This window comes from Netta rufina (assembly GCF_964035555.1).
Source record: "Netta rufina genome assembly, chromosome: 3".
Lineage (NCBI taxonomy): Eukaryota > Metazoa > Chordata > Aves > Anseriformes > Anatidae > Netta > Netta rufina.
Window position 1 is genome coordinate 73,575,487 of NC_140125.1, and position 27,638 is coordinate 73,603,124.

At 45.7% G+C, this 27,638-nt stretch overlaps 3 protein-coding genes across 5 annotated transcripts in view; all 3 read right to left on the reverse strand.

Annotated features, from left to right (window-relative positions):
- The window catches only part of METTL24 (methyltransferase like 24), a gene marked incomplete at both ends in the record, with an annotated part of 32,532 nt that extends 26,817 nt beyond the window's left edge, over positions 1 to 5,715 (reverse strand). The window contains one exon of the mRNA XM_084284440.1: positions 5,437 to 5,715. Within this exon, the coding sequence (XP_084140566.1) occupies positions 5,437 to 5,715 (279 nt within the window). The remainder of the gene's footprint in view (positions 1 to 5,436) is intronic.
- Positions 5,716 to 10,874: 5,159 nt separating this feature from the next.
- Positions 10,875 to 14,983, reverse strand: DDO (D-aspartate oxidase). Its single transcript, XM_084285285.1, has 5 exons — positions 14,863 to 14,983; positions 13,779 to 13,971; positions 13,513 to 13,621; positions 13,189 to 13,365; positions 10,875 to 12,001 (listed from the first exon to the last, which is right to left on the reverse strand). The coding sequence occupies exons 2-5, from the start codon at positions 13,948 to 13,950 to the stop codon at positions 11,434 to 11,436; spliced, it is 1,026 nt and encodes a 341-aa protein (XP_084141411.1). The 5' UTR covers positions 13,951 to 13,971; positions 14,863 to 14,983; the 3' UTR covers positions 10,875 to 11,433.
- Positions 14,984 to 17,303: 2,320 nt separating this feature from the next.
- SLC22A16 (solute carrier family 22 member 16) overlaps positions 17,304 to 27,638 on the reverse strand; it is a 33,565-nt gene continuing 23,230 nt past the window's right edge. For all 3 annotated transcript variants that reach the window (XM_084285207.1, XM_084285208.1, XM_084285209.1), the window contains exons 6-8: positions 27,185 to 27,294; positions 26,596 to 26,695; positions 17,304 to 21,773 (exon numbers count right to left, since the gene is read on the reverse strand). In XM_084285207.1, coding sequence (XP_084141333.1) covers positions 21,561 to 21,773; positions 26,596 to 26,695; positions 27,185 to 27,294 — 423 coding nt within the window. In that variant the 3' untranslated portion in view covers positions 17,304 to 21,560. The remainder of the gene's footprint in view (positions 21,774 to 26,595; positions 26,696 to 27,184; positions 27,295 to 27,638) is intronic.

Below are 27,638 nucleotides of genomic sequence, written 5' to 3' on the forward strand. Positions count from 1 at the left end.
TCCCTCAGATTTGGGTTTTGTGCAGACAAGGCAGCTCTGTGCTCCTGAATTTCAAAGAGCCCCGCAGAGCCGTTTTCCTCCCATCTGCAGAGCAGATGGAGAAGACTTGGGTAAGAAACAAGCTCTCTGCACACGTGGGAGCAGCTGCTGGAACTACGACGTTTATCATTACATAAAGAGACAAGGAAAGGTTTATTTACCGGATCTACAAATGTGTCACGGAGGGCGTAAATCACAGGGCTGGTTTTTAAACGTTGCAAAAAAATGAAAAAGAAAGGGAAACAAATAAAAGGAGGGCCCCCCGCAGAGCCAGTGAGCTTTCCAGGCCCAGGTCTTGTGATCTTCAGGCCAGCAGACACCACGGACACCCTGTCACCCCCTCCCTGACACCACAGCTCCTCCTCAACCAGCTATGGAAACGCTGGGGTTTGTGAAGTGACTCACATCCACTGCTTGCAGCTCCGGATTGCTGAGCGGCCCTCCAAGACAAACAGATTCCCGAGCTAATATTACAACAGGCGATACGAGGGGCATGCTGTAGATGCCATGAGGATTAGTGGTGGTTTGCACCGCCTCTCTCACCTACGCCTTCGGCCTTTTATCCAGGCTGTGGTGTGAGGGACAGCCGTCGCTGGCACGTGCTGGTGTCTCTGGAGCACAAGGCCGCCCCAGGTCCCACGCTGCACCACCCACGTGGATGGAGGCTCTGAGGAGATGTCAAAGCACGTGGAGAAAATCCAGGGGGAGTCGCTGAAGCCTTCCCTTCAGCGTGGCAGAGACATTTGGCACACCAGCACCTACCTCTGCTGACAGATGGGTCAGTGCTGACGTGAACTGACTGAACGCGCCGGGATGAAACCCTTGCTGGCTCCCAAGTTAAATATTTGCTCCATCCCCACCCTTTTTTGGGACCTACAGGCCATGCCCAGAGGTCCTCAGCCACTCACTGCCCAGGCTGGAGGACAGGAAAGCCGGTCACTTCCCTTGGCAGCAGCCCAGTTTGAGCTGAGGACAGCAAATGGGATGGGGTCAGCGTGGTTTTCTTCCTCCCTCAGCTACCACAGTCATAAAGGATCCAGTTTCTGTACGAGGCTCACAGACTGCCCAGGTTGGCTCAAGAAAAAGCTGGAACAAGTGTCAAAACAGCCAGTTATGGAACAAATTACCAACAGGAGAACTTGCCACCTCCAACTCTGGGTTATGTCTATAGATGGGGAAGCTTATATACTCTAAAAACAAATTTTCTGTGCCACAGCTATCTAAGAAGAGTTATTCTCTATACAGGAGAAAGAAAGTCTGAGTAGGTATTGGAAAGAAATCTGTGTTGTTGGATATAATTACACCTCATACAGCTGTAATGACTTTCTGAAAGATAATATTCCCCAGCCAGTTCTCCAAAATTAACGGAGGACAAACCTATTTCAGGTAACACAAAATGTGGAAGAATCAAGGTTATTCTTGGTGACCATTTACCTCACACGCCTGCGAGCAATATTGCTGTCAGAAACAAGACGACCACCTCCTCCTGATGGTTTACCATAAACACATTTATTTGGTGGTTGAAATATAGCAAAAAGCCAGCGATGTTCTTCGTCAGAGGCAGCAGGAGGGATCCCTGTGCTCTCCCTGTACCTTCTGGTCCCTCAGCTGCCCCCACGCAGTGGCAGAGCTGCTCCCAAGATGTGATGGTCGGCTGTTGAGAACTGTTTTCAATAAAAGTTTGGTCTTTTCTTCCAAACACAATAACCTCTCCCAGTCTGTGCTATTAGCCTGAACATCTGAGCAAAGACCAAAGCTCCCGCAGCTGTTCCCCAGGTACCGATGGCCCGAAGCAGCCAGATTTGCTGCCTGGTGCGAATCTGACAAGCTTAGCAACTTCGGGGCAGTTTATCCTTGGTGAGAGACCTCCAAGGAAAAAAGTTGTCAAGTAATGCTCCTTCGGGGGCCACTCAGTCAGCACAGGACAATTACAGAGGAGCCTGGTCTCTCCTGTGAGGTATTAAGCCACAGCAACGACCACTTAGAGCCTTTAAAGACCCCATTACCTCTTTTTATTACATTGACGTTGGGTCATTGTTCAGGCTTAATTCCAGACTGGATAATCACACTGCCCGCCAGCCTGCTCCGCTAATTTTGGGGCAGGTAAGCGTGGAAGTGACCTCAGGAGGCTGGCTCAGCTCCACCGCCGTGCCGGACGTCTCGCCAAAGTTCACACTTGTGCTGAGGGCCCTTCCATTGCTTACCCAACTGGAGAGTTACAAGATTTTCCTAACATTTTGCCCGAAAACGAAGCCAGGTACTTCCTGTCCCTCTTACGGCAGACCTGGGGAACAATTGGTCATTATGTCCTCCAAAAAGTAACCCCTATCCAAGTCGCATCCAAAGCTTACCAGATTTTTGAAGACTTAACCTGACTTTACCTAAAAATCTAAGTGACCAGATTTTTGAGGACTTTAAAATCAGCGAAAAACAATTAGTCTCTATCTTTGCAGAACAGAAAATGTAGTTGTTTCCTTCTAGCCTTAAAGAAGGCACGCTTCCAGAAATCCACCTGTGGCTATAGCCTCGTGACTTGAAGCATTACACCAAGTCCACCTCCTAATCCAATCCTAGACTGCAAAACCCAGCTAAACCCGTGCAGAAAGCAGGAACCTGAACCTCAGTTTTTAGGAGAGACGCAGTCACAGAGCTTGCCAGCATTGGCAAGGACAACTACAGGAACTTAAAACATCTGCCCAGACTAAAATCTGCTTTTTTTTTTTTTTTTTTTCCCCGTGCATAACTATACTGCACCATGTAAAACTTTATTTTCCCTCTCCTCCTCCTCCTACATGGAAATAAATCTGCCTGCAAGTCAAATAACTCCAACTTCTCCTAAGCAGTCTAATGGAAAAGGCTCCTCCCCGTTTCAGAGCCCAACATGGCTTTTTTACTGCGACCACTGTGATAAGAATTTGCTGTTACTTCAAATTCCAAATGCAATATTTTACTTGGTTGTTGTTGTGTTGTTTTTTTGTGTTTTTTTTTTTTGTGTGTGTGTTTGTTTTTTTTTTTTACGGTCACACCCTGCAATAACATTTTAAAACTTGCCCCCTGTGCCTGTGGCATTATGCGGGCGCAGATCTCACCGATGCCTGCCACAAGAGCTGGCACACGTGTCAGACTTTCAATTGCTTACATGTAGCTGGAGTTTTGTTATCTGCTCTGTACATTCCCATACCAATGCCCAACACAAGCAGAGCTCAGAGTCAGTTTATAAACATATTTGGTCATTTTATTATCAACAGCACAGTCCTAAGCACTGCCACCAAACTGCAAATGGGATTGCAATCTTCTGTTTGCTTTACATTTGCAGCACATCGTGTAACTCTCCACGTTCTTCAGAAGACCATCAAGAAAGCCAGACTTTGACTATTATTTTCCAGCAAGAGCACCAACAGCGCCTTTATTCCCTGTGGCTTTCCACAAGTATTTTTCATACGTGCACCTCAGGTGCTAAGGAACACACAGCCACTTGTAACCTCGGTGGTAAACCCCTTCCATCTGCCATGCAGTCCCTCCATCCACTCAAAGAGATTTATCAGTGATCAAGAAAAGCACACGTTTACACCAGCAATTTCCTGCAGACACAAGGGCCACTTACGGGCGAATCTCCACCTTTCCCACCCAGTCTGGGTCTTTTTTTTCCACCCTTTTGGTGCTGTTGTTTGCTTAACTGCAGCTCTGCTTGAGAACTAAATGACAGAGCTCTGCTTCAGGAAACTTTAAAGCGATTCAAAGTAGCCACCAGATAATTTCCCTGTATGTTTTTGCAATTTCTTTTATAAGGCCAGCAAGTAGGATATTCAGCTAGACCTACGGAAACTTTCTGTTCATCAGCCTTTTCCTTTAATTTAGTGCTGTAAGCTGAAGCAGGGTTGTAATGAAACAAGACTAAGGAAACAGAGCAGGGCTCACCCTACCTGATTTCTTACTGCTGCTGTCCTGCTGGCTCACATACCGCAATATATTGCAACAACAAAACCAGCAGAGAGGAAAAATATATCTGAAAGCCTCTGCAGACTCCAGAAATGGACCGACAGTGGTTTATGGACAGAGGGAAGACGCAAAAGCATAGAAAACCCATGACAAACAACAATCCCAAGCTGGCACAGCACAGCTGGGCTGGCTGCATCCCTCTCCACCAGCACAAACCTGCGCACAGCAGCCAGCTGCTGGCAGCAGTCTGGTGCTGCCACCTCTCTCCAACAGGGCTGGAAGAAGCCGCAGACCGCTGGTGGGAGCAGCCCTGCCTGAAAAGAGCCCTCACCTTGTCCTAGAACAGCCTGAAGTGACCTAGGGAAGGATTTCCTGGTGACAACTCCAAAAATAAGAATAAAAATAAAACAAATCAGTCCTCCTCCTTAAGCTATCATACCTGATTGCCACTTCAACATGGAAAAATGGCAATATGCAGACCACTTCCCCTACATCTTTATTTACCAACTCTCCCCAAACCAGAAATTCCCAGAATTTCACTCCCACTACCTCCACAGCCTTATCTTCACTTCAAGGATTACATTTCCTTAGCCGGGATCAACATGCTCCAGCCAAAGGGCTGAACATGGAGACAACTTCGCGGTCTCAGGCTTAACCAGGCGACCCCACTGTACTCTATACTTCCTAATATTTCTCCCTTGAGTTAATTACTGCGATTCAACTGAAGCCTCATCAGCAATGTGCCAGACACCATGACCCCACAGCAGCGATGCTTCAAGCACCTCACCTGGAAAGGCACAGAAACATGATGTGGGATGTGTGAGCCTCTCCAACACCACAAAGCACTGGTAGGTATCCAGTGCAACGAGAGCTCTCTCACATTGCTAGTTTTCCCCTTCGATTTCCTCAAAAAGATCATGAAATTGGTTTAGGGCATGTTTTACTGTTGTCTCACGTGTCTGATGCTGTGCTGAGCGCATGTCTTCAAGAAGCTACCTGAATCCACGTGATTAGCATTTTTTTCCTATGAATGCAAAAATTATCCCTTAATGACAACCGTTCAGAAGCTGGGCTTTAGGAGAACACCGGGTAAGCCGACATGGACCAAAAAAGCCCCAAAACCCGGCACTGCGCGATGCAGACACCGCAGCGAGGTACCATTGCACCACCACAGCTCCCTATGAACAGAGGAGGCGAAAGAAGAGAAACCCCAAAATTCACACAGTGCAAGAGCTCACTGACCCTCTCTGCTTTCAATAAACTATTAGGGGAACGTGTACAAAGAGCAAAAAGCGGATTTGTACCCAGGATCACCAGGGGACACCTGCCCGGGTGGTGTCCAGAGGGGACCACGAGGTCTCTCCGCCCAGGCGGTGGCCGCACGTCCAACCCCCCGAGCTGCCACAGAGCCACCCCCCGGCTCCTGTCGCGACAGGGCTGCCCTCTCCCGACCCCTACCTTCCTGCGGGGGCCGCCCGGGGGCTGCGGGGGGCAGCAGCCGGGCTCGGCTCCCCGCCGCCGGCCGCTCCGCACGTAGGTGACCCGCCGCCGCCCGGGGGGCTGGGGGGGACCCCTTGGGGGAGCCCGGGGGGGTCCCAACCCCGCAGCCGGCCCCCGGGGCTTCTCCTCCGGGCACCAGGATCGCCTGACGCCCAGCTGGAGGCAGAGGAAGAGAGCAGCCGAGAGCAGGCAGAGGCGGAAAGCCGAGCCCCGCCGCAGCGGCCGCTCCGTGGGCATCGCGGCCCCGCCGCAGGGCTCATGCCGCCGGCCCCATGGGGCAGCGCCGAGTCCCCGCCCCGAGCGGGGCCGGCCGGGGAGGGGCCGCCATGGGCCCTCAGATCCCGGCCCTCAGCCCTCAGCCCTGAGCTCCCAACCCTCAAACCTCACAGCCCGGCCCCTGTGGGTGCCGGTGGGGCAGCGCTGGCAGGGGGAGGCCCGGTGGCAGCGGGCTGGGGGCTGTGGGGAAGAGCGAGTGCCCCGAAGCCGCCCGAAGGTTAAACACTTGAGGGAGCAAAGCTGTGCTAAAGGCTCTGTCAGAGCACAGTCAGATAAATGGGGTCCATCAGGAAAAAAACATCACATCTTCCCCATATGTAACATCAAATATCTGCTTCAGTGGAAAGCTCTCAACATCTTCTGGTCCTCGCCAAGCCACAGCCCTAAACGCTGATCTCCTCTGGGTCCCCGCCAGGCTGATCGGCCTCCCTCCGTTCGTGAGGGAGCAATCCTCCTAAAGATCAGTCTCTTTCCTTTATCCTTTACGTTTTAACAAACTGCATTTCTCATGCCTCTCCCCCATCTCCTTTAAACATCGTCTGCCCGTCCCAGATACAGCGGAGGGTTTGTAACCACAGAGAAAAAAGCAACGATGAAACAAAGATCTCAGGAAACCTCGGGTACCTGGACTAGCGCAGGAATCGATGGGACAGAAAAAGTCTTTAAAAATCTGAAATCCCAGCAGTATTCCTGAATTTTCCTAGCAGCAGAGTGCTACACTTCTGGAAGGAGGAGGTTTAACACTAATGGAAGTTCATTGCTTCAGTCCTGTCTCTCCTGCTCATAAATGAGCTCTCGCCTGGGATGCTGTTGTGTGGCAAAACCTCTCCTGACTCTGCTGAGCTTTCCTACACACACACACCAGACTTCAGCAGATCACATCCTAGTTCAAAAAAAAAAACAAAAGTCCATGTGAAGCAAAAGCACACCAGGCTGACAGCACTAAGGGCAGCACCACCTTGCTGGGGTTGGTTGTGGGGCTTATTTAAAGGGGTCAAGGTGAGGCTCTCTGTTTGCTCCAGAGGACCTGCAGCTCTGTGGCCAGCTGAAGCCAGCCAACTCAAGGAAAAGGTTGATCTTGTGGGTTTGAGAACATCACAGAAGAGGCAACACCCACTGCCATGATTTGTGTTCATCGTCTGGCTCGGCAAAATGCCTGCCCAGACCTCTATGCAGAATTAAAGCCCAGGCAGGAAAAACACCACTGGGAATTTATTGGATTCTCCAAGGGCTGTTAATGGAAGTAAAGCATCTATAAAATGAGAGAATGATTAAAAATGCTCTTTTCTGCTCAGCTTAACAGCCCCATTTGCTCTGAGCCGCATGCCAAAATCTACAGGACAGAGCGAAGGACGACCTTTTTTCCTCTCCTGCCTCCTACACTCCTGGCTCACGCTATGAAAGCTGCAGTGATGTTGGTCCGTGTGCCTGAAAACAGAGAGCTTTTGTGCAGAAACTTCCACAAGGTTGCATTAAAAGCGGCTGCATACAGCCAAGCACGGCGTCCCCCTGCAGAAGACGTGGAGCTGAGCGTGGGGACTCAATCCTGAGCCTGGAGGAGGCAGAGCTCCGAGAAGGCTCTTCGGTAAGAGATGCTCTGCAGCTCTCTGCTGTCCCCAAGCCTTCTCTTTGTTAATTCAGGCCCAATCTTCGTGGCAACTGCAATGAGACCATTGCCTCCAGCAGCTGTGTTTCTCTCCTAGGAAGGAGCAACAGCGATTTTGCATTCTGAGCGAGCAAAACTCTGCCTGCTCTTTGCAGTAAGGGCTGGCAATTTCATTGAACGGTTTCCAGTCTACAAATTGAAAACATGTACTGCTTTTTTTTTAAACAAAAAAAAAAAAAAAAAAAAAAAAAGGCATTCCAGTTTACAGGAATTAAGCAGGTATATCTCAAATTCAGTTCAAGTGCTATCGCAGAAAGATTTTTGCGATATGAATTTCTTGTCTGTATTCCCCCTGTATCTCAGTATCACTGTAATCCCAGACAGATGTCCAATTTTGCTTAAAAATTACCCTGAGTTTCTACTAGAAACTCCATTTTTCTGTATGTTTTACAGATTGCCTTGGTCTTAATCTGGGTGCAGCTTTCTCGATGCAACCAATCTTACAGGCATTTTTGCACTTCTGAGCCTGAGGATGAGTATCTCGCATTAAAACACGTGGTTTGGCAAAAGGATTAATCTATACCGCTCACGGGTCTGCCAAGCACCACAGCTGGGTTAGTAATTATGGCTTTAAGAAGTTACATAAGCCTTTCTACTACGGGCTTTTAATGGGTTTACACAGCGCAGCCCAACGGGAGCGCTTGTGCAGGGGGTGGTCACAGCGCTGGAGTGGCGGAGCAGATGTCGGAGTGTCCAAAATCTGCTCAAGCAGGGACACCCAGAGCTGCTTGCCCAGGACCACATCCAGGTGGATTTTGAGGATCTCTAAGGAGGAGACCCCACAGCTTCTCTGGGCAACCTGTGCCTGTGCTCTGTCACCCGCACAGTGAAGAAGTGCTGCCTGGGGCTCAGAGGGAGCCTCCTGTGTTCCAGTTTTGCCCACTGCCTCAGGAAATCAAAGGCTTTTTGCTCAGTCTTTGTGCTGGAGTGCTCAATCTTCTAACAGCAGCAAGATTGCTCTCAGAAACCCAGACAAGAACATTTTCGGGCATGATTATGGATGAGATGCAAGGGAACGAAAAAAAAAAAGAGAGAGAAAACATCTGTTCAGATGGAGTTTATTGCCATTCACTTAAGAGGCCCATTAAATGCCACAAAAAGCTATTTATCCTTCTGTTTGAGGCAATTACCCTGCTGCACGTCTCCGTGGCAGTTCTCCCCGTGATTGCTGCTGGAAGCCTGGCGTTGTGCAGGCACACGCGCAGCACGGCCAAAAGCCCGGCCACAGCAGAGAACCAGGATGAGAGTTTTCCAGGGCATGGTCAGCAGCTGAAATCCAGCAAGGAGGTGGTTTAGAACAGGGACGTGAGGATGGCAAAAATACCTTGTCCGAAATACCTTGTCCCCTTGTGGGTAATGCACAGGGGAGAGTGAGCGAGTGGCCACCTCAGCACCTGGTTTCTGTTCTCCTCACATTTCTGTTTCCTTGATGCTTTTTTTTTTTTTTTTTTTTTTTTTTTAAAGCTCTCCCCATAAGATTTGAGGGCCCTAAATGACCGTTCAGCATCACTTCGTTTGGGCTTTGCGGGTTTGGCTGGGCAGCTGCTCGATCCAACACCTCCCTCTGGTGGAAAACAGGGAATAAAGCAGGATTAAAAAAAAAAAAAAACACCGCGCAGCGTTACACAACTCTTTAAAAGAGCTGTGAAAAACATCATCCATCTCGGTCCGGGCCCTGATTTCCCCTGTAATTACTGCATTGACTCCAAACCAAAGGAATTTGAATGTGTCACACTGAAGTTTAGTTTATTTCAAGCTGTACTCGACGAGGAAAAGAATTATAATGAACGGGGAACTCCGATTTTCCCACGTTTTTCAGAAATTTGGTGATTTGTCTTAAATATAGGCAAAAGCCTGCATCAAGACAATGTGTCTTTATGGCTTTGTTTTCGCAGAGAAAACCAACAAACCCCCCTCCTGCAGCAAACTATTATTTTGCGCTCAAGTCCCAAACTCCGCCAGGCAGCCCATCCGCTGTCGGCGAGTCGTAAGGACGGATAAAAACGCCTCGCAATATAATTGTTCCTTTTTCTGTGCCATAATTATGCCTCTGAAGTTCATTACGAGCGTGGCAGATTGGTTGCCATCTGCCGGGAGTGCCTAGTCAGCGGCGACGGGAAGGCTCGGCTCCAGGACAGTCCCGTTAGCTCCATGGGCTTAGGAGCAGCGTAAGGTTGGTGTTGAAACCTAATTATCTCTCCCAGGGATCTGGCACAGCCAGATTTAGAACCAAAACAGAGCTTTGAAAATTGTTTGGATGCCGTCTTCAGCTGGAGCTGAAATGCTCACAGTGGCCACCTCTTTGCTTCAGCTGCTGGCAAGGATCTTGGGTGAAGAGCAGAGACTCAAGGATGCCTGATGAGATATCACACCGACCCTAAAGAAGTACCAGAGACTTTCCAGAAGAAAGACAGTTGCTGGTTTATCGTAATACCATGATAAAAAATTACATGGGCAAGAAGCAAAATAAATCACGTCCAAAGGAAGCAAAATAAATCACGTCCAAAGGAGGAAATGGAAGAGAACACGAACTCTTTCAAACGAGAAGTAGAAACAGGCAGACTGAAGAAAGACTTTGAGAAAATCATTTCCTAGTAGACCAAAAGCTTCCTCTGACCCGCCAGGAGCAGGGGGCTGCCAGAGGGGCTGCAGGTGCCCAGGGAGTGCAGTCAGCAGTCGATCAGGGTATCAAAGGCGTCTGGGAGCAAACAAGCCCTAAGAGAACAGCCAGACAGATCACTTGTGTCTGCATCCGGCACAGAAAAGCTCAGGGAAATTCCCACGGCACAACCATTTGCTAAGGGGATAACGCAGAGAACCTGCCTCGGATTGAAGGGCCATTAGAGGAGGTTTTAGGCGAAATAGATGAGAGAGATAGCAACAAATTCACGACAAACAGATGTTACTCACTCGTGGGTCTTAAATGAATGCTAAGGCGGGGTTGTTGTGCTGTTAGGGATGGTGTGCAACCTTCTACTTACAGCAGCCACGTCAACGAGGACGTGACACTGGAGAAGGACCTGGAGAAAGGCAATAAATCTGACTCCCCATGGCAGGCAAGTGGTGAAAGCCACGATAATGAATCAGTTGCAAGGGTGGATGTGGCCTAAAAGGGAAGGATCAGCAGAGCTTTGCAGGAGAGACACAAGGGTGAAGAAGTGCCTCCCTTTATGGAGCCGTGCAATGTCGGGGACTGGCTTAGGCTGATCCCAAGCACGAACTGCCCCGTGATTTAATGGGATGCTGCTCCTTTCGGCAGCTGTCCCCTGTGCAGGGTGACTGTCCCCGTTCCCTGCAAGCAGCAGGAGCTGGCAGCCACTTCTGAGCCTGGCAGTTACACCAGGGCCTTGCTTGGCCCCTCCGAGTGAGAAAACCCCTTGTTTATGGAAAAAAAAAAAAAAAAACTACAGAAGTGACCTCTGCTCTGCTATTAGAATTGTATTTATTGGTCAATTTTAAGCGTGCTTTTTGGAAAGATTTTGATTTCTTTTGTAATTGTAAGGACAAAGAACTACCAACACTTAAATAAGCCATTAAAAGTCTAATGAGCAGTTTAATAACTAACAGAGATTCATCTTGCACATGTCAGTGCTGCTGTTGGGAGGAAGAAAATATCTGTGCCTGAGAGTAATATCTGCGTTACGTGGAGCAGAGGAGTTGCAAACAAGTGTGAAAGATGCTGTAGTTCACATGGGTTCACACCAGCAACTGCCTCTCAAAGAAATGTCAAGATAAAAGGCGTTTAAAGGTGTTTAACCTGCTCTTAAAATCGAGCTGTCTGGTCGGTGTGCCTGAGTGGCCTAGTATTGCTTTCTGCAGGAGCCGACCCGGAGTGCTGTAACGCAGCTCTAGGCAGCGTTTCCTTTTTATTTTAAATCATAAAGTTTGTCAGCAAGGTGGCAGGAGAGAGGGAAATCCTAGATCGGATTTGGTGCAACAGGAGGGAAGGAGATTTCACCGAATCTGAACCCGGCGCATCCAAACGCCTTTGCAGGCAGATGAACGATGAAGATTCACAGCTTGGCCCTGCACGAGGAGCCCCGCAGGGCAGCAATGCACTCTCCCACCAGGCGAGTGGCCTCTTTGGCTGTGCCTCTGTGCACCGAAAAGCCACCTGCCCCGTGCCCGTAGTTGTGGACCACCGGGAGCTTGGCTCCTCCCCGGCTCAGGACCTCTCTCTGCAGTCTCACAGCCGACCTGGAGGGCCTGAGGCCCACCTTCACCCTGACACCCTCAGCTCGCTGCAGGGACGGCTCAAGAGAACAACATCTGCTGAAAATATCCCTGGTAGTAGCAGGGTCAGGGGACAGGCTCCAGCTCCCCTTCTCCCGGGTTCCCCCCAGCGTTACGCTGTGTATCCCCGGGTAGATGTAAGTCGAGCCGTCCCCGTCCCGGATGAAGTGTTTCAGCCAAGGAGCGTGCACCTGGAGAACCTGTCCCCTGGTGGGGAGCAGCTCCCGGTCCCCCACGAGCTGCTGGGCTCCGACGCCCGTGCAGTTGACCACGACGTCGTACTCGCTGCGCAGCTCCCACAGGTCTGCAACTTTGCTGGTGCGCAGCTGGACACCGTTTGCTCTCAGCCTGAAAAAACAAACAAAAAAAAAACACAGAAGCGAGGTAGAAAGGAACCTCCTAGATCCGTGTGTGATTATTGTACACACTGAGTAGGTGAGATTGCCTCTAACATCCAGATCGAAACCATGGGACAACAGATGGAATAAAAAATAAAGAAAACCACCTGGGGCTTCTGTTGGTGACTTGATTGATTTGGCCTGATCAAAGCTATTTTTAAAACTTGTTTGGAGAGGAAAAGGTCCAGCAAGTTGATGGATATTACACAGCAGGGTCTGCCATACAACCCTAGACAGACAGACAGATCCTCATGGACTCAGCAACCCATTTCTGTAATGATCCCAAGCTTTAACAGCAAGCTGAGGGGTGAACAAGGTGCAGATCCAAGGCACTCCTCGTGCTCTGGGGACAGGGCTCTGGGTGCAGCGGGATGCTGAAATACCTGGTGAGACCTGGGGAGGTCCCACACAGCCACCCTGGCTCAGAAAATTGCTGGGAGAGCCCCCGAGCACTGCCCTTGGGACGCTGCCATAAAAAACACACCAATTAAAAGCTGCTGAGAACTCCTCAAGTCAGGCAAGCGAGCAGGAAAAAATTCCTGAGGTCCATTTTTGGAGCGGCAAGGTGGGCACGAAGACAATTTTCCTCGTGGATTGCCAAGAGAAGGGTTTATAAATACAGCTCAGATCCCCGGGGTTTTGAGAATTAGTTACATGCGTTAGCACGTTCTCATTTCTCGTCACCAGGGAGAAGAGAGTGAAAAGGAGCTCGAGCATCTTATTAGACTGCGTCCTTTGAGGAATAAGAGGGCTGTAACAGGAATAAGGCGAGACTGGGTACCACGTGGCAGATCTTCAATGGGTTTAACAACTCGCTCCAGCAGAGGTTTCCGACTCGGTGAGCGATGAAACGTGACACAGTGTGTGTAGAGGAGAGGGCACGGCCCTGGTGTGGCCCTGGTGGCACTGCAGCACGCCCTCCTGGGCTGCCTGCTGGAGCAAAAACATTTTCTCTCCCGACCTCAGACCAGTGTGCAGCCTGTCACCTCCTCTCAAGTGCAGACAACCGCTCGCTCACTTCAGAGGCACTCACACGGGCTAAATGCACGCCCCAGCCCTTCCCCAATTTTGCCCAAACCCAACAAGCTCCCCCGGGCCTGGGCTTTTCTCCCCAGTCCCATCCTGCAGCAAACCGACCTCCTCTCCAGCCACAGCAGGTAGGGCGGGCAGTCGCACTTCAGCGTGGTGAAGGCCTGGCCCCATCGGTGCTGAGGGAACTTCTGCAGCTCCGCCGCGGACATGGGTCGAAACCCCAGGACGACGTCAGACCAGAAAGGCACCTCGTCCTTGGGAGGGGTTTTAAAGACCTGCCAGCTGGAAGGACACGGAGAAAAAGCTGCCAAACTTTGTAGCTCTGCCCCGTCGCTGCAATCTCAATGCAAACCCGAGGATTCAGGCGCCTGGGCTGCAGCAAGGAAAGCCTCTGCCTGCTCCAAAGGGTGCCCCCGGGGCTGCTCTTACCCAGAAACCAGGTGGATGCCAGCCTCTGACGCCTCGGCAGAGTTACTGATGGCAAAAAGGTACGCGAAGGTCTCCTTGAACCACTGCTTCTGCACGTGGATCGGCGTGCCTGCGTGCAAAGACACCCAAACACACAGTGAAAATGCGAAGAGGAAAGGCACGCAAGCCAGCACCGAGGAGATAGGAGAGGTGGGGATGCAGGGAGTGGCACTTTTCCTCCCGAATCACTGTGCGTTGCTGCACCCCGAGCGCCGATTCGCACGCACCTGGGTAAGTGTGCGGGATGAGCATCCCGGCCGCCACGTCGCCCGTCGTGTTGGGGCTGAACTGCTCCGCAAGGACGCTGAGGGGGCAGCTGGGGAAGGCCTCGGAGATGCAGAGCGCGGTGGACAGGCCGACGAGCCCCGCGCCCACCACCGCCACCTTGGGTGCTGCCATCTCCGGGGCGCAGACCCGCACCTACAAGGCGAGGAGCAAGGCACCAGCACCTGCAAGGCTCCCAAACCGAGGACTGGACAAAGGCAGAGCTGATAAAACCTTCAGATTTAGCTTTAATTAACTTGCTAAATCAATTATTAAAGTTTTCTTCGTCAAGGGGCACCTGCTGGCTCAGGCATCCCGGCGTGGATTCCTGCCAAAAGCTGAGGATGCAGCCAGGGGAGAAGTCTCCTTTGCCTGTGCCTCACATGTTTTTCTGGATCATCTCACAATATCGGCTCTTGGGCGGGATGCTGGCTGAGACAGACCTTTGGTCTTGCTCCCTCTCAGTCCCCTCTCCCCCTCCCTGTGTTCCTGCGGGACTCGCTCACCACTGCCTGCAGAAATCCAGCCTCACCGACTGCTCTCCCAGAGCCTTTTCTGGAAAACGGGGCCTGCAGTGATACGGGAGGGGCTGATCTCACATTTCCCTGGGGCTTTCAGCACCTTTGATGCAGGTTTGGGCAAGAAAACTGCGGGATCACGTTTGTTTTCAGGATCCTTGCTCGTAACACTTCACGGCTTCTCTCTTCCCCCTGCGGTTTTCCTGCTTAGGGTTTGCTGTCCCTGCCGCGTGGGAAGGGAGGGGGCTGTTCAGAAGGCACGACTGAGCTGCTGGGCAGATAATGGGCAAAGGGGGACCTAAGGAAACCCAAAATGGTTATTCTTGAAGCCCCGCGGTTGTTTTTAACCCCACTCCCCTCAGACCCAAGTGCTGAAGCGTGCCCTTAGCCCCTGAGGCCTGCGGTGCCTGAGGTGGGCTGGGCGGGCTGCTCGCTCCCTCCCTCTCCCTGCAGAGCAGGCTTTTTGCCTCACACACCGCCCCGCTGACAAAACCCCAAACCCCAAAGAAGCAAAATCAGAGGGAAATACCTGGGGTGGAGAGGCCGGGCTGGCCGGGAGAGCTGCCCCGGCCCCGAGCTGCGTGCGCCAGGCCCAGCGTTGGCTCCCGGCCCGGGCAGCCGCCGAGCTTCGCTCTGCCCCGCAGAGGAGGCTCCCTGCCCCCCCGTCCTGTTTTAAGGACACGTACATAATCACCAGCCTTTATAGATGCATTTTTCTTCCTTCGGTGGTGAAAGGAACAGGGAATAAATCTGTGAAAATTATAGCACAGCTTGATTGTTCTGCAAGTTTTGAGAAAATAAAAAAGGGAGTTTTGTAAGGCAGGGAAGGGGGCAGAGGAACGGAGAAGGCTTGCATGGTTAAGGGTGAAAATGTTGATGGCTTGATGTCTGTATCATAAAACATACATTATTTTAAATCACCGATGGGTATGTACAGTTTTGGAGAGGAGCCTTTTGTCTATGGAAATCTCTCCCCCTTCAGATATCAACAGAGGTCGCAGTGCCAGCTAAGATTAAAATTGCCCGTGATTTTCCATCCTGAGATTCTACCTCTAGATGCTTACAGATTTGCCCAACTTAAATGACTTGGATGGAAGTTTTCTGTATCAGATGCTTACGCACGGCTGAGCGTTTCAGGGAATTCCCAGTGAGCCTTCTCCTGAGAATGAGATTCAGAAAACACACGCTGGGTGGTGATGCTGACTCTTGCAGTAATCCCATTAAATAACTCGCCTCCTTCCATGCACTCAACTATTTTGGAAGGATGAACACACTGTGCTTTGCTGAAGTGCCCATAAGGAATGCACGCCGTACTTTAGGGTGCAGGAGGAGCTCTGTCTTCTCTTTCTCTGTCATCTGAGCGTGTGACTTCCCACCGCAAAAGTTTGTTTATCCCTGCAGGGCTTTAGTGCTGTTGTTTTTCTTACCCCTGCTCTTCACTGATACGAGCAGCGTGATACAGAACGTCTTTGCTCTGACTCCCAGAGCCCCAGCTCACCAAAAATTATCCATTCTGTGCTGAGGCCTTCAAGATGTGTCTCAGAGCACCGTCAGCCCAGCTCCAGCGATGCTCAAGAAATGTTGCTCTTTGTTTAACTTAGCAATCCCCTGGCTTTGTGCGTGCTCTTGAAAACAGCAGCAATGACAAACAGAACCGCCCTCTGTGAGCACAGCAGTGCTAACCTGCTGCTGATGTTATCAGTGGTATGGATCCCTTCTCTCCCTCTTCTTTAACCAGTTCAAAGATCAAGTCAGCATCAATGTCCGTGGCGAGTTCGCCTTTCAGCACAGAGGCTACCCTGCTCCTCATTTTACTGTTTCCACATGCTATTTACTCACTCCTTGAGTATTTACTCAATATGAGAAAGACACCAGCAATACTGACTCACCTACTGAAAAGCTTTGTGAAAATATTGCTCAGAGATCATCCATTTATCCCTGGTTCCTTTGCTATATCCATCATCATCTCAGTGAAAACCACGTTTCATTCTCATCAGTGGCAACGAGACCATGGAAATAATCAATTGCCCCTTGGTGTTGGTTTTTCCTAGCCCTGTGCAAGCCCATGAGAAACATTAGGAGGCAACATGAATAACGAGGTGCCTGTGAGCACTGCAACTAACACCCGAGCAGAATCCGAGCCTGGGTCAGACAGGAATGCAGAAGGAGAGTTGATCTGTCACTAGGTGGGGAAGTGATTCCTCACGGCTTCTGGTTATCCATAAACCTAGGCTAGTAATTTATTTGAAAGAGCTGGTTTTGTGTCCAGACCTCTTTGCAGTCAGATTAATATGTCAGATATAATAAGCAAAGGACACTTCCCCATTTTTAGGCTTTTTCTCAGCATCATTGAACTCTGTTCTCTTGCAATCAGTATCAGAGATTATTCAGATGTCTCATCTTTAGCAAGCAAATATTTGAACAGGCTTTCAGTGAGCTGTTCTTATTGTTTTTCCTCATCTCCTGTAAACGTTTATCTTAACAGAATCATTCACTATGGTTACCTTCAGGGAAGAACCTAAATCACCTGGCAGGGACATACAAAGCCATCAAAAATACGCACGATGAAGCCAAGTGACGGGTGTAACTTGATCAGAATAAATAAGATTAATAAAATCTTGGTGCAAACTACACTAATTTGGGAGTCACTACTGAATTTGTCCTAGAGACTACTGCCCCAGCCAGCCTATACAAACACTGGCAAAATAAAGACTGACACAGGTTTTGTGGCAGGAGGGGTGTCCATGAAACACCAGAGCACCAGCCCAGCTCCTGCCAGGAGTGTGCACCAAACGGAGAGCTGGTGAGTGTCGGAAGTTGATTAAATTACATACGGGTGTAACGATTAAATAATGTGCTTGTCTTTATTATTGCATGTGGCTGCAGATAATAAATACACATTTAAAAACTCATTAGTCACGTATATTGCATTAAACCCACATAGTCTGGGCAAATAAACTCTTCCCCAAGAACACCTACTTCTCCCGTGTTTCCAAAAGGCACACTTCGTCTGGTACACAGCCTGGTACAAAATGGGCAGGTTAGCATTTTTTATGTGCTCTAATTCTTCTTCACAAGGGATGAAGCAATGTAATACAGCTTGATTGCATTTCCCTTCATGGCAAAAACTTGTTCTTTTGTCTACACTCACCATTTTCTTCTTAATCTTTGAATTTAATTTATCTTCTACAAATCTGTTGCAGGATTCAGGCAAGCATCTTTAAGATATGTTTGTGCAAGTGCATCGGATGAATCCAGACTCTCCTTTTAGCAGCCCCAAATGCCGTTCTGGCATCGTGCCTCCACAGTACATGCGACCTTGCATTTCATAAGCCCTCGTGAAAGGCACACGCAAAGGCCTTGCGTGTTGCTCAGCCCCCCGCTCTGGAGGCTTCCTGAGTGACTGCACATAAGGAGTTGGTAAAAATAAACCGGGAGAGATGCAGGAGGATGCCAGTGAGACCTCCACCCCTTTTTGGGGTGCCAGACCGCCCTGGGTTTCCACAGAGCTGTTACCCAAAACCTCTCAGCCCCCAGGCAGGGTTCACTCCCTTGTTCAGACACTCCCGAAGCATTCAACACAGAGTGCACATAGTTTGCAGAGCTTTTTTTTTCTACATGGTTAAAATTTTCTTAAATCGAAAATCACGTCAGCTAGTAAAGTAGAAAACAAATCTTTTCACATAGTTTTAAAATACAGATTCATAATAGTAAATACATTTCCTTAATCCTTTCCTTTAGTTATCATTAAATTCATGGTAATTGCTCTTATTCCTATTTTTAACTCAGAAAGTATGTGCCTAAAAAATTGCAAGCCTGTTTAATAAAATATTATATCAATTTTAGGATAAAACAAATTATTATTGTTCCAATAATGACCAGCAATTAAGATAGATGAGAATTCTAATCCAATATCTCATAAAACCATTATATATCTCCAGAGCCATTGACCAGCACAATAAATTTGCACTCAGACAGAGATGACAAATACAAACATAAAAGAACTGAAGGACTCAGATTAAAAAAAAAAAAAAAAAAAAAGACGAAAAGATGAAAATGAATTCTTTTCATGAGCCATGAGAAGAAAATATGCCCCCAAGGAACTTAGAAGCATTTGTTCTCAAACCCAGTGCTCTCCTCTGAGAGGATTTAGATCATCTGTGAATATTTAAGAGAAGTAAATCAACTCACTCTGCCTATGCTACATTTATAATGTATGACTAGTGTTAAACATTCTTCTCCACATGGAAAATGCAAGCAAGTAAACAGAAATTCTGCCGGTACATATACACACATGCTATTTCCTTTTTTTACAGTCATATGCTTCCTCAGCTGAAAGAAAAGGATACCCCAGAGCATCCTCAAAGCTGGTCATGCATAAAGTCACAAAAAGTGTACCAGGAGAATGATTAACATTTTATTTCCTGGGGAAATATGTAATATATATATATATAGGATCATTGGGTTAGGGAAATTCAGGTCTCACTTAATCAAAGATCGAATACCAACTGACTTCAGTGACAGGATGAACTGGCCTTAAGGGCTAAAAACTATCAAGCTGCACTGTGTTTTAGAGTCATAATTAAAATCGTAGCCTGTAAGGATTACTCGGTGTTATCACGCATTTAAGACTTCTCTATTTTTCTTATTTTCTCTACCTCAGATACACCAATGACAGATGACCTGGTTCTGAACCCCTCAGGTCACAAGAACATGTAACTGTACTTTAGCAGTGTGACCCCGAGATGAGTTATTCTGCAGCTAACAAAGCAGACAGATTACTTGCTCCTTGTTCAAACACACTGTACTGCCCCCAGTACTCCAGACTGAGGAGTTTAAGATAGGACCATGTATGACAAAATAAAAAGGATCATGTGAAAGAACCCCAAAATACTGCAATTGCTCGGAGCTCTGACGGGACAGCGGTTGTAATGCCAGACAGTATCAGTTTCGTTCCCTGTTAGGGATATTGCATGACATTCTTTGGTGTGGTTAAGCCCTTGTTTAAGGCAGGGTTTGGCAACAGATCCTGCAGATAAGGACGTTTGTTCTGCTCTGGGAACCGGGGCGGGGGGATCTGGAAGCAGTGGAAGAGTACTGGGTCTGCTCCTCGGCAAAACAGAAAGCCACAGCCTGTGAGTAATCCTATCTGTAGCCATCAAAGGGTGATTTCAAGTGCTCCTCTGAATAATGACGGGATTACTCACATGGGTAAGGTTAAGCACATACTTTTGCCGAGCAAAATATATCTGGACAGAAGCCACAGTATTTATTCTATGCAGTTCTCTTCTGAAGTTTTCTCTGCAGATACCGGGACACTCACATAACTGAAGGGAGAGTACACACCCCCTTCTGCTTTACTTATCACCGAGAAACACTCTAAACTTAAACTGCCTGACTTTTGCTGGGCTTCAAAGCACGTTAGTCCTCACATAGTATAGGATCAAATCCGAAGTGCAGTACCAAAAATGCTACTTCCACTCCAGGACAGTGCAGTGAAGAAAAAAATATTTTACAAGGGGATATAAATCATTATTTTGGTTTCAGAAGTCACTAAAACTAATATGCCTCTGCAGATATAACAGAAAAACATGAACAATACAGCACATAGAATATTTATCTACAGTAATTTAGATGTCTGAATTTAGGGTACATGTCAAAGAAGTAAACAGGGCAAGACGTGTTTTGATGAGATCGTGTCAGCTAGCATATGAGTAGGTGCCTAAGATGAGAAGAATTCTGTTTTCAAATCAGGGGTGGCAGGGCTCACACAACCCAAGCTGTCTGAACCCCAACATGCAGAAGCTTGCCGTGCCAAACTCCTCAAACAAGGGTGGCCAAGAGGCTACAGACTCACAAGCAAAGAATAAACTCTCAGGTCTGGAGGTAGACCGAAAAAAAAGAAAGCTGGGACAGAAATCCATAAAACTAGCAGCCAGAATAATGCTTTCCTATCTATCAGTTTTCTGTGGTCCACAGTCACAAGGCATGGTCGCTGCACCTGCAAGTGAGTGTTGACACACACATGAGGTGTAGCCACAGTGGGACAGCTACAGACACTTGGACAAACACTGGTAACTCGGTGTCCTCAAGCTACCATTTTTTTTAATTTGTATTTTCATGACTGATTTGGTGTAGTGTAAGTTAAAATGGAGCTACAGACTCAATACAAGACTCAGTATAAGTCTATGGAGTCTGATACAAATGGTGTGCAGATACCACGTCTACTAATCTGTCATCAATAATTAAGTCCACCTCTGTGCAGAGAGCCTGAATAAGGCTCATGTGCCACTTGCTCTGTTCCACTGAGGACTAAGAAGGGCTGAGCCTTTATAGAGGCATGTGGCAAAGTTGCTGGTGTTGCTTTTAAACCTCAGGAAGAATCTGATGCTAGACCTGAGCTGAACAAAGCGAGAAGGGGTGCACTGAAATAACCACCTGGAATGAGTAAGACTTTCAAATGCATCAGGCATTTTAGTTTTACCTAAACTAAAAAGAATTTACTAAAACAGCAATAAACCCAGTGAATATTTTTTTCTAAGCCTAATAAAAATACATTTGCCATTCGACAGAATGAATAGTATACAAACTATTTGCACATTTTGCAAACTTAATTTTTCAATCAGAAGCTGTTCCACAGAATACTTCTCTTTGTTAGAAATGGCAGCTTTTCTAGTAGCAAATTTGAAAAAAAAGAAAAAAAGAAAAAAAAAAGGAAAAGAAATCAATTTAACTTTGAAATTATTGGTATGATTTGATGCAATGCTAAGGCTTCTCTCTAGAATTATAACTGTGTGTTGAGTTCACCGTGTTTTGAAGTCTCAAGTCTGTAGCTGTCAACTGCAAAAGGACAAGAGTGGACAAGGCACTTTGTGGTGGGTTTACAAGTGTAACTGCAGAAAATGTGAAGCAAGGAATTGGCCTGTTTTTACATACGGACAATCAGCTGGGTTCCAAAATTTAGAGTAATCTTTCCAACTGGTCACAGCAAGTCAGATAGGTTTCCTAAGGGCTAGGTATGTTTGAGAAGGGATCTAGAAATCTCATCAAATTTTCTGCAGCACCTCAGTCACGTAGAAAAGGTTTCATAAATTTGCTCTACTGAAAAAGCAAGACTGGTTACAAATTAAAAGGCACAGGTAGTACAGAACAGTCACATTTCTTGAATAAAATGATCTTATAAGTTATTTAACTGTTAAAATTGGGAACAGCCATTTTGTTCTTGCTTTATTTCTCAGGGCTAACTGTTTCTGGACCACACATCTCTATCTTTTCCAATGCTGCACCACTCTGTGCTGGAGGAGTCTTTTCTGAACAGCTTTTCTCGTTTCTTCCTATTTCTGTAGCTTCCTCCAAAGTATTAGTCAGCGGTTTTCCAAGTGTTTCTGGTAGCATTATTGTTAATATTCCACTCAGCAGAGCCATGATTCCAACGAGTAACTGGAAGAAACAAAAAGTAGCTGTAAGGGTAGAAACGTCTTTCAAGTTACGCACATCTTTGCTTTTGCTTGAGAGTACACAATATAAAACTCAAGGAACAGTAATGTAAAGATCATAAGTCTAAATGCTGACTGTATACTGTATAGAATATAGTATACAGTGAAAATACTTTTTTTTGCAGTTGTTTTGCAAATGAAAGATATGCAGCAGAATTAACAAAGAGAAAGTGAAGTGTTTTGTTCCATAAGGGATCAATACAGTGCAAGGAGCAATAATTCTGTTTGAGAAAAGAGAATACGTATATTTTCATTTGGTATTTCTACTACCAGGTATGTATTTACGAATGGATTCTAGGGTTGCATACATTTATCTTTACATGCACATTCACAGATAAATCCCTGAACTATCTCTGCCACCTGCAACCTCAATTCTTACTCTAGCTCCTGAACCTCTCCCCCTGTACTTGCGCACCCACTCCTCCTGTGTGCAGCCAGACCAGAATTTCTCAGTACAGACTGGAGCTACAGAAGTGTACATCCCTGTTTAGGAGAGCACTTCAGCAGATAATGTAGCTCTCAACAGGAATAATTTGCTGAATTGACATCAAAGATCCAATAGGGGTGCTGACACATGCTGTGGCAACCTCTTGGATTTGTCCATGGTGTACGAGCTACCTCAACAACAGCACGCTTCAGCATGATGGAGCAAGGCCCAGGACCATGTGGGGCAGATGCAGAAGCATGCACATGCTCCAGGACTCTCTCTTCTTCCCGTGCATTTCTGTGCCATGTTCAGTGAGAACAATTTTCACTTTCCTCCTTTGCAGTACAGAACAGGCATTAAAACCCTGACATTCTTCCAATCTTAGATGATAAATGATCCAAATCTCTCTTGATTCAAATGCTTCCACACAATACATCATGCCTGGCCTCAGTGTTTTTCCATTTCATGACTGTGTACTTTGATACTGTATTATCTTTATCTTGCCCTAATTCTCAGGGCTGTCCTGTTTGTTTAATACTCGCCTTCCAAGTGTGAGAGGGGACATTTGGAATTACTGTGCTTGTGTCCCTCACACAGTGCTTGAACCACCCAGCTACCATCTGCATCTAAGTGGGATTTTCTCCTCAGGTCAGAAAGCAGCTTTAAAATTGGAGTTCTCCATTGTGACCTTGCACAGAGCTGTTTTCATGCAAATGCACCGTCCTGGTTTTCCTTCCCCCTGAGTGAAGGGGACAGCTTGTTTCAAGCAAGCTTTTGAGAAGCAGAATTCACACGGTTCAACAGTAATAGGACCAGAGGAAATGGTACTGAGTGACAAAGAGAGGGAAATCCTTGCAGACTGCAGACATATACATGGCAGGAGTGATATTTATAAACATAGTTCAAACCATTAAAGTCTCACCTCTGAGTGACAGAACTCTCCTGTTAAGATTTATCTTCTGCCATGGTTAAGACAGGATGAATTGCAATGTGTCAGCTATTCCACACTAACCTCTCTTATGTACTTCCTTTAGGCTGTCATAAGATTGTAATTGAGAATATTGAGGAATATTAAGGACATTGAAACTTAACCATTACTAATTTATTTGGATACCCATACATTTTGAGTTTATGAAAACGGGGTCATTATTGACACCCGACAGCAAGATTAAAGCAACACTCTGTGCTTTGAGTATGTGTCTTCTCTGTTCCAGTTAGCTTTTCAGACATTTTACATTCTTCTCATGTTTCCCTTCCTTATGAAACTACGTCTTTTTCCCCTGCGAACTCCCACTGTCCTGGATGCCTGCACACTACCTCTCCTGCCTTTTAATCTCAGCTTTATTCTTTTCTGTATTCCACCACCATATTTTAGGTTGTTGTTTTTTTTTTTTTTTCATTGTGAAAGCTGCTGCACACAGACTTATTCCCTGTGTTTCCTTTCTCCCTGGCTTTATAAAGCATTTTCCAACACTTCCTATGAAAGACAAAATATGAAACAATTAAGTCACAGTTTGTTAATGAATAGACTTTTCAAGCAGCATTTTTTTTTTTTTAGGAGCAGTATCCAACCTTATCCATGACATTACATTCAGTTAAGCAGCAGACTTTAGATCTTTAGCAGACTTGGCATCCTTCTTCACAAGGCATTGGACAGAATTTAGCCCTTTGTTCATAACAAATTTATACATTATGTATGTGTGTAATATTTTCCATATATAATTCAGCATCAGAAAATGTTTTTCTGATATAGCTAAGGAGCTAAATGTTTATGGATCGAAGTGTACTAGTGTGCAAAATATTCATCAAAGTTTATGTGACAGCTATACCTATTTAATTCATTGCTTTTTTCAGGGTCTTAAATTGAAATCTGACTTTCTGCTTTATCAAACTTTCAAATTATTCCCAACACTTCAGTGAAGTCAGCAGCTTCTAACACCTATCATGAGTAACTTCAAAAAAGATTTGCCACCATTTTTCATGTCTTCCACCCTGCCTGGAGCAACAATTTTAATTTCACACTGGTATAAGGCCAGAACTTAATGTACTTGGACTAGAAAGAGAGATAATTTGCATTAAATATTCCTACAAAATAACACTTTTACTTCTGAGAACAAATTATTTTTCTAGTCTGCCAATCAAATATATTTATATCCACCACATCTGATTGCTCAGGACCAATCTAAAAACGTGATCTTATTTACAAAATCCCTACATCAGCAACAAAAGAGAAAAGGTTAAATTTTGTCCTGAAAACCACTGATATTAGATTTAGGCTTTGCATTCATGTAACTTTACTGACCTCAGTGGAGTTATTTTTTATTTATACTTTATGTTCTGAACAGCCAATAAACACCAAGTTTATACATAGAACAACTGCCTTTGCGTAAGTTTTCTAGAAAGTTGTCACATGAAAAACATATTTAGCAAGTTATTCAAGATTTATAGGCATTCAAATGAGATGCTTGCATTACTTGCAGGTGGCTCAACTGTACGTGAGGCAGGCTGTCAAACAAATAGTGGTATTAACTGCTCGACAGTGTGTGGTGTACACAATAGGTCAGCGTGATGCAGATCAGTTTACTCAGAAATGTAATCCATTTCATTTCACTTTCATTCCAAAACACTTACGTTACCTGAGACTTGGCAAGCTGTGCTCTAACCTCAGACAAGCCTACTTAATAAACTGACAAATGCTTTATAGTAGGAGCTAATAATGAAAATATATTCACAGTTAACTACTACACAGTTCTACACGTACTATGGACACTTTTTGTACTCTGAGAGTTGCTCATAGCTGAAATAATTCCTCTGTTTATACTGCCATTTGCACTGTTCTCTGGCATGTTTGGACATTCATCATCTGTGGTTTGACTGCAGCTCTTCTGCACAGATAAAGCTTATCTCAGCTAGTAAAGGAAAAACATTGACTAGAGAAAGAGAATGTTCTCCCATGGCTGCTCTGTTGTGCTAATGTTGTTTTCTTTTTCATTTCTGGGATGCTATCCTGGTTAGTATGGAGGCATTACTAAGAAAGACAACAGTTTTTAGGAGCTTGAGGGAATAAATAAATTTGTGGTCTGCTTCATCTTAATAATTTTCATCCAAAGCAACTGAAAGTAATTAATCTAACTAACAAAACAAGTTCCTAAGACTTCTCTCAGACTGATCTCTAGCATCTATAATTTAAGATTTTATAGTTGCAAAATCAAAAGGACAAAATGCCATTTTTTCAGGAAATTCCAATGTGGTAGACAAAATTAGTGTAAGAATCTAGGCCAAAGACACATTCCATTACATTTTCACCTTCTGACATGCATAATCTATATATAATGTTGATGTGCTAGTCACAGTGAATTCTAAGGGCTTTTGAAAGAACTCAGACTGTTTTTAAACCATTAATAAGATCTTTTCCACTTTGATCTTTAATGTAAGCTTTGTAATTGTTTGTATTTTTGCATATATGGGCATAAATTATCCTTCATGAAAAAAAAAATGAAAGATTTCTAAGCAGCAAATGCCTCACAACAGGATTGCAATGAAGAAATACAATTCATTTGTGAGCAGGAATATTATATTATATTTGTGAGCTGGAAATATTTTGTCTAAAATGTATTTGAAGCTACATAATGCAGAAGAAATGCCCAAGATCCAAGAAGGAATGGTCCCACCTGTCTTTTTCTGGGGCAATTGGAGGTAAGGATCCAATAGTAATATGACCTGGAAATCATCTACGTTAGGGTGTGCTCAATGAATCCAAGGTTCTTTTCTTTGCCAAAGTCACCATTAATCTCATTAATCTCAGGAGCTATGGGACAGATTTGAAGACCAAGCAGAGTAATTCTTCATCTATTGGAAAGCTGCTCCAAAAGCAAAGTATCCCAGGGAAGCCAGGGAAAAGATTAAAGAAGAATATTAAGAAAAGATAGCCACCATGGTGAATTCCATGAACGGAAAAACCATGCCTTTGAAAAAGGGTAAGAGTAAGTTATGAGCATGGTCAAGAACTGCTAGGCCTGCAGAGCAAAAATGTGGACTGAGATACCTCTCAAACATTATATGGGAAATAAAGTATCATTGTGTGGAATATATTTATATGTCAAATTTATACTAGGATTCAGTGCATACATATGTTTGTGCAACCTAGCAACTTCTCAGATTTCCGTGATTCCTGCTTTAGCTGCATTTTTTTTTAACAATAGGAACAATGAGACCTAAAATTCAGAATAAGAATGGTTCATTCAACTTCAAAAGAAAAGTTCAGCCTCTTGTCCTGAAAACAAAGTAACATACATACTTTTTCAATATGAGAAACATTTACCGTTGAATAAATACTTACAAGTGGCATGAAAATCCAAACACTTCTCAAATACACACAGAAAGGAGCAACCACACTGCCTACACGGCACATCATGCTCCCGCTTCCAACAGCAAGTGATCTACACACGGAACAAATATTTGTTAAGAATTCTGGCAGATACAGCAAAAAATCAGAAATGCATAGACACTTATCACATCAGTAGGATAATATGAAATTATACTAGGAAGCTATTGCTATGCCAATGTAATTTTAGGTTGTTTGTAGTGAAATTCAGCTACTTCTATAATGATTAAAAATACAATCGGCATTCAGCATAGACTATGAGATGAATGAGAACTTTTAAGAAAGGTATAACTAACATATAAGAAAATACGGAGTATTCTCTTTCCTCAGTGAAAGCAATCAATGCACATGGAAGTGAAAAATAAATAAGAATTTACAGTACAGTCAAATATTAGACAACTCTGAAGCAGCAAAGGAACTCATCCTATCCTGTCTTTTGGACCACTGCCATTAATGTCAAGAGCTGCTGGATATGGCCCAAGAGTGTAAAAAACTGAAATAACAACAAAACAATAAAAAATACCTGCCTGGCAAAAATTCTTACCTTACAATTGTTGGGTACAGTTCTGCCGTGTAGAGGTATATAAGGCCAAATGCCACACCTATTGAAAATTTTCCAGCCATATTTGCCAAGATAATTAGTACATTAAAATCCTATTGAAAGAGATCACAAATAAATAAATAACCTGAAAACATCATTGTTTCAAATGTGAATTAAATCCTTCAAAAGATGTGACTCTTCTTTAAACACAAAGCAGTATTTATTGCTTGCTTTTTTAAAAATTGGTTTCAAAAGGTAACTTAATGTCCATAAAACTTTACCAGTCCTGGTTCGCTGAAGCCCTAGGAACACTTTACATCTGACTCCAGCAATGATAGCGTGAAGTCTGTCTGAAAATACAGAAATCTATCCTTGACTGGCAGCCGTGTTTTTAAAAAAGCCTTTAATCAGCCATGTCATTTAGCAAGAGCAGCTGCATCTACAGACTTAGGGTTCT

What these genes read in the sequence shown, in the direction of transcription:
- DDO (XM_084285285.1), bottom strand. Translation starts at nt 13,950, where the DNA reads ATGGCAGCACCCAAGGTGGCGGTGGTGGGCGCGGGGCTCGTCGGCCTG. An exon ending in CATCCCGCACACTTACCCAG is followed by an intron (nt 13,622 to 13,778) that starts GTGCGTGCGAAT and finishes CTTTGCACGCAG; the next exon opens with GCACGCCGATCCACGTGCAG. An exon ending in CTGCTGTGGCTGGAGAGGAG is followed by an intron (nt 12,002 to 13,188) that starts GTCGGTTTGCTG and finishes TTGTTTTTTCAG; the next exon opens with GCTGAGAGCAAACGGTGTCC.